Raw genomic sequence first — 6,559 nt, forward strand, 5'->3', positions numbered from 1 at the left:
TAATCTTCTTTGATAATGACTAATAGAAGTCTATCATTGATAGAGGCTGATCGAAGTATATCAGTGTATATTATTATTATTTTGTTATTTCTGTAAATAGTTTGACATTTTTTCTTTGTGTAAAAAATTTCCTTTTTTTTTTTAATATAGTATTATAGTTGTGTAAATGGGTATTCGGTAAGAAAAAGATCAAATTCAAGAATCAAACGGTGAATCCAAAGAAACACGGGAGTGACATATTTCCCCTATAAAACCTCCAATAAGTTGGCCACTCACTTCATCAAACCAAATATATCTTGTTTTTGGTTAATTAAAGAAAAGAATGGAATCTATTGAGATGAGCCCTAAGGAAACTAGTATTGTTCCTGAAACTGTTAACCAGCCCTTTGAGGTTGGAAAAACCAAGGTTTTTCCTTTTTTTTTTTCTTTCTTTTTTCCCTAAAATTAGCTTTTTTCCTATTTTTTTCTCTGTGTCATATCATTCTGTAATTACTTAATTTGTTTAGTTTATGTTACAGGAGTGGCCAAAAGGATCTCTTGAAGAAACAGTGCAAAATATTGTAAAATTATTGCATACGGAGTTAGCTCTCAAGATTAGATCACACGATTTCAAGTCCATAAACCCTCAGAAATTCATCGTTTTTGTTAATGGTAATTTATTTGTTTCTTACATATATAATCATCTAATGAGATATTTAATAAGATTTTTATATTAAATATGTTCTTTTTGTTACAGTTATTGATAAAAAAAAATTTCAATTTAACCCCAATTGTACTATTTTCGTGGATAAGTTAACAAGATAAGATATGACACTCCGTGAATTACGCGGAAAAAAAAAGGAAAATTAGAATTTTCTGAGTAGAAATTGGCTTTACTCTCTTGGAATATTCCAAGAGAGTTTGTTAACAATACCCCAATTTACTTCTAATTAAACTGTATTAATGGAAAGAATTTGCAAGTATTACCCTAAAATAATGAATAAAAGGGCAAATAATTAATGAATTTCCTGTTTGTGGTTAGTGCAGGAAGAGAGGGACTGTCAGTAGAAGAAGTAGTAAGGATGGGAGCCTTGAATGCAATTTTGAAGAGTAGTCTACCAAAGGAGTTTCAATTTTACAATGCAGAGGAAGAGACACAAGAATCAGCTTATAATGACTTCAAGACTTGTTTTCCAAGAGGATTTCCATGGGAAGTTATTGAAGTTTACTCACCTCCTCCTTTGATTGCTTACAAGTTTAGGCATTGGGGTTTCTTTGAAGGTCCTTACAAAGCCTATTCTCCAACTGGTGAATTGGTTCAATTCTATGGCATGGCAACTCTCAAGGTAAAAGCTCAATTCTTCATGGCATTTGGTAGCCATTTGATTTCTTTTCTTTTTCTTTTTTGTCTTTAAAAAATTAAGCCTATAAACACTCCATTTTAACTCTAAATTTTTTGTTTTGTTTCCTTTTTTTTAGAAAGAAAGTAGTTTTTGTTTTTGAAATTTAGCTAAAAATCCAACTCTTATACTTAAGAAAGTTGTAAATTATGGTTAGAGATTGGGAGGAATTAGATTTAATTTTCAAATATAAACAACTCAAACGAAATAGTTACCAAACGAGATCTTAATGTTCAGTCTTTTCATCGACTAATCTCATCATCAAATAATGGGCTTTTTTTTTAACAAAAAAAAAAAACAATCATAACAAGCTCATGTACTTTTAATTCTTCAAAAGTATTTTTAAAAGAACATAACCTTAAAAAAAATGGTGTTGAGAGTTGAACCTAATGTTCTTGACCAATTGAGAACTATTTTCAAGAAAACAATTTTTCTCAAGGTAAACATGGCAAGTGATTTATGTTAAAGTCATATTGTGTGTGAAAGAGTATTTAAATTAGAAATAAGCTTAGAAGATTTAATTAAATGATGTCATATTTGGAGACACAGGTAGATTCATCGATGAAGGTTGAAGAAGTTCATATCTACTATGATCCAACAGAGCTATTTGGAGGTCTTTTAAAGGGCAAAAAAAATATTGATTATGAATTATCCAAAACAACTGATTCTTCAGCTGCCTCTGCCTGCCCACTCTTCAATCCTGAGAAGTAGTCCCAATAATAAACAAACAAAAAAAAATTGTAATTAATGGACTGAAATATGTTATATATATTGTGAGCTTCAATTAATTATATGTATTATTCAATAATCTCTCTGCATATACATGAGAAGGGGCAGAGTTGAAGGAGGGGCCTATATATGTGTGTGCATGGCTTCTAGCCATTTTATAGAATATATGTATTATGTTTGATATTTAGTGGTTCAAAATGGGCATTAATAGATTACTTGTGTTTGGGAATACATTCCGTAAATTATTTTCTTTAAAATATGTGTACTGTTAAAAGCGTTGACGAGTCCACGCTAAATTTACTCTAAATCTCACAAACTTTTAAGAGAAGAAACTTGTTCTCTTACAAGACTCAAGAACACACAAGAGAAGAATGTTGTTCTCTTAAAACTCAGTTTCTTTTCAAACTTCAATTTTGCTTCTATTGATTTTGATTCTTTTCTCTTGCATACAAATGAGGGAAATGAACTCTTTATATTGTACTGAAGAGACACTTCCTAAAAGACACAAAAAAATTAAGTACATGTATACATACCATTCATGTACTTGAACTATTACATGTATCTAGAAATGCATGTATCTTGAAATTAGAAATGTATCTAGGAATGTGTTATCCATAGTGTATCTAGCTTATTATATTCTAACATGCCCCCTTAAGCTAGACTTCCCTAACTCCGAGCTTCTCTTTCATTTTCAAGAATAAGTTTGTCTTTAATGCTTTTGTGAATATGTCTGCAACTTGATCTTGTGTCTTGCAATACTTGATATATACTTCTCCATCTTTGATTAATTCTCTGATGAAATGATACTTGATCTGTATGTGTTTGCTTTTTCCATGTAAAACTAGATTCTTCGAAAGTGAAATAGATGATTTATTGTCACAGAACATGACAGTCCCTTTCTCTTGAGGACACTTAGAACATGACAGTCCCTTTCTCTTAAGGACACTTCAATTCATGTAGTACCTTTCTAAGCCAAAGTGCTTGACAACTAGCTGCAGACAAGACATGTATTCAGCTTCTGTCGTTGATAATGCTACAACATCTTGCTTCTTTGATGCCCACGAAACTGCTTCAGAACCAATATTAAATACATACCCAGAAGTACTTTTGAAATCATTAATATTTCCTCCCCAATCACTATCATTGTAGCCAATAAGAACGTTATCCACATTCCTTTTATAGTGGATTCCATGATCAACAGTTCCAAGAATATATCTAAGAACTCTCTTTCCAACTTCCCAATGACTTCTCTTTGGTGATGCCATAAATATACTCAACAAACTTACTGAAAACATGAGATCAGGTCTAGTTGTAGTTAAATACATTAAACTTCCAACAAGACTTCTATAGATGGTGGGATCAAAAGCTTCACTATCATCATGCTTGCTTAACTTTAAACCCAGTTCCATAGGAGTACTAGCAGGACAAGCATTCTCCATTTTGAACTTTATCAACAAATCTTTTGCATACATCTTTTAGGAAATTGCAATCTCATTATCACCTTGTTTAACTTCAATACCAAGAAAGTAATAAAGTAAACCCATATCAGTCATCTCGAATTCTTTCTTCATACTCTCGTTGAACTCATCAATCATCATGTTTGAATTTTCCGTAAAGATTAAATAATCAACATATAAACAAATCATCAAGAAATTACCATTTTTGTTTTCTTTGGTGTAGAGAGCATGTTCATATGGACATCTTCTGAAACCATCCTTCAAGAAAAAATCATCGATACATTTGTACCAGGCTCTTGGTGCTTGCTTTAGCCCATATAATGCTTTCTTCAATCAACACACCTTATTTTCTTCTCCAATTTTAGCATAACCAAGGGGCTACTGAACATAAATTTCGTCCTCTAAATACCCATTTAGAAATGTTGACTTGACATCAATTTGATGAACTTTCTAGTTATTTTGTGTTGCAAGGGCTAACATCAAACGAACAGTTTCCAAGCGAGTTACTGGTGCAAAAGCTTCTTCATAATCCACACCAAACTTTTATTTGTAACCTTTTACTACGAGTCTGGCCTTGTATTTCTGCACTTCTCCATTTTGCTTCAGTTTTGTTCTATAGATCCATTTGACTCCAAGAGCTTTTCTATTCTCTGGTAATTTGACTAACTCTCATGTCTCGTTTCTTCTGATTGCATCAATCTCTTTATCCATTGTATCTTTCAATTTCTCATCTTGAATTGCTTCTTCAAAGTATATAGGATCAACATCTGCAAATAAAACAAAATCAGCATGTTCATCATCTTGTATTCTTCTTGAAGTATTATAGATCTCTTGAATATTTCTTGTCTTCCTTGGAGTAGTTTCTTCATCACGTTGGAGTGTGATGAACAAGGTGAAGTCAGTGGTTGAGTCTCTTCAAGCTCCAAGTCTCGAGCATATTCTTTGCCATTCATATCAACAAGTAATGGATTCTGGTCTTCATTTGGTGCATCCCATAACCAGAATTTTGCTTCATCGAACTTGACATCTCGACTAATAATAACTTTTTTACTTACAGGGTTGTATAATCTGTAAGCCTTGGAGTTCTCACTGTACCCAACAAAAATGCATTTTTCTGATTTATCATCTAGTTTACCTCTTTTCTCATCGGAAATATGAGAGTAAGCAATACACCCAAACACTCTTAGGTGACTAATAGTTGGTTTCAATCAGCTCCATGCTTCTTGAGGAGTAATACCTTGCACACTTTTAGTTGAAGCTCGATTTAGGAGATAAACAACACAAGTTACTACATCTCCCCAAAATTGATCTGGAAGCTTCTTGGCCTTCAACATACTTCTTGCAAGTTCCATTATTATTCTATTTTTCCTCTCTGCAACTCCGTTTTGTTGAAGAGTTCTTCGAATAGTCTTCTGATGCTTAATTCCATTTTCCGTCAAGAAATCTGCAAAGACTATATATTCTCCTCCACGATTCGAACGAAATGCTTTCAATTTCAAGTTACTTTCATTTTCTACCAATGCTTTAAATGTCTTGAAACATTCAAAAGTAGAGCTCTTTTCTTTTAGCCCACGTTTTCCGATTGTAGTCATCAATAAATGTAAGAAAATAATGGTTACCTCCATGTGTAGTGGTTCTCATGGGTCCTCATAAGTCTGTATGGACAAGCTTGAGAGGTTTTGATGCTCTCCAAGAATCTCCAGTCGGAAATGAATTTCGATGATGCTTTTTGAAAACACATGCTTCACAAAGTTGATCTTCCTTTTTAATATTAGGCATTCCTCTCACCATATGTTGTTGACACATGTGAGACAAATTTTCAAAACTCAGGTGCCTAAATCGACAATGCCACAACCATGAAGAGTCATTTACTGAAGTCTCAAAACAAACAAGCTTTTCATAGCATATTTTAATTGGAAACATTTTGTTGTGAGTCATGCGTACCTTCGTTATGAGACCTCCATTCTTGGTTCTAATCTCACATTTGTTATCTTTAAAGATAACATCATGTCCTCTTAGGAGAAGTTTCCCAACACTTAAAAGATTGTGTTTGACACCTAAAACATAATACACATCAGTAATTCTTTTTGCTCCATTTTTTTGTCTTGACAAGAATATCTCCTTTTCCTTTGACCTCAAGCTTCTTGTGGTCACCAATCTTCACTACATTTTGATGAGATTCATCTACAGATATAAAAATATCATTTCTTCCTGTCATGTGGTTACTGCAACCACTTCAAGATACTATATTTCCTCAGTGCTTGTTTCTTGGACATTGAATGTGAGGAAGAGAAGATCTTGATCATTATCCTGTTGCTCATGCATTAGAGTGGTTTCTGCTTGATTAGAATTAGCCTTCTTAGACCAACATTCTACTTGAAAATGTCTATAACGTCTACAATTGAAGCATTGTATGTGAGAAAAATCTCCACGACCACCACTTCTGCCTCTTCCTCTATTTGAACTTCTTCCTTTCCTCTATTTGAAGAAGATTAATTGTCTCTGCTCTCTGACTCTGAATTTGTTACGACGTTGGATCCTCCATTGCCTCTACCGCCACGTCCACCTCTTCTTCTACCAGATCATTCTCTAGAGGAGGATTGCATATGAAAAGCTTCTTCTTAAGGAGTAGACTCAAACAACTTCAATCTGAGCTCATGAGATTGAAGAGATCCCATTAAGCTATTGATGGAGAGAGTTGACAAATCTTTGGATTCTTAAATTCCTATAACAATATGCTCATATCTTCTAGTCATGCTTCTAAGGATCTTTTCAACCACCCTTTGATCTTCAATTGTTTCTCCATTTGATCTCAATTTAACAATTAAGAGAACACGGTTGAAAAACTCTTCAATAGTTTTCAACATCTTTCATTCGAATGGTATCAAATTCAGCTCGAAGTGTTTGCAATCAGACCAATTTTACCTTTTCTTTTCCTTCGTACAAATTCTGCAATGCATCCCATGCTACTTTAGTAGTAGAGACTCCTGATAT

General features: G+C 33.3%; 2 protein-coding genes across 3 annotated transcripts; one reads left to right on the forward strand and one right to left on the reverse strand.

Annotated features, from left to right (window-relative positions):
- Positions 1-252: 252 nt before the first annotated feature.
- On the forward strand, positions 253-2,350 carry LOC120090033 (pathogen-related protein-like). Of its 2 annotated transcripts, none has more exons than XM_039047523.1 (4): positions 253-406; positions 519-651; positions 1,027-1,325; positions 1,929-2,350. In XM_039047523.1, exons 1-4 carry the CDS (start codon positions 323-325, stop codon positions 2,088-2,090), a joined length of 678 nt encoding a protein of 225 aa, XP_038903451.1. In that variant the 5' UTR covers positions 253-322; the 3' UTR covers positions 2,091-2,350. The 2 variants fall into 2 exon arrangements, with proteins under 2 accessions (XP_038903451.1, XP_038903459.1); XM_039047531.1 differs by having other exon boundaries at positions 278-391.
- Positions 2,351-3,055: 705 nt separating this feature from the next.
- Positions 3,056-3,547, reverse strand: LOC120079499 (secreted RxLR effector protein 161-like). Its single transcript, XM_039033708.1, has one exon. It carries the CDS (start codon positions 3,545-3,547, stop codon positions 3,056-3,058), a length of 492 nt encoding a protein of 163 aa, XP_038889636.1.
- Positions 3,548-6,559: the final 3,012 nt, after the last annotated feature.

Source organism: Benincasa hispida, chromosome 1 (genome assembly GCF_009727055.1).
Source record: "Benincasa hispida cultivar B227 chromosome 1, ASM972705v1, whole genome shotgun sequence".
NCBI classification, from domain to species: domain Eukaryota; kingdom Viridiplantae; phylum Streptophyta; class Magnoliopsida; order Cucurbitales; family Cucurbitaceae; genus Benincasa; species Benincasa hispida.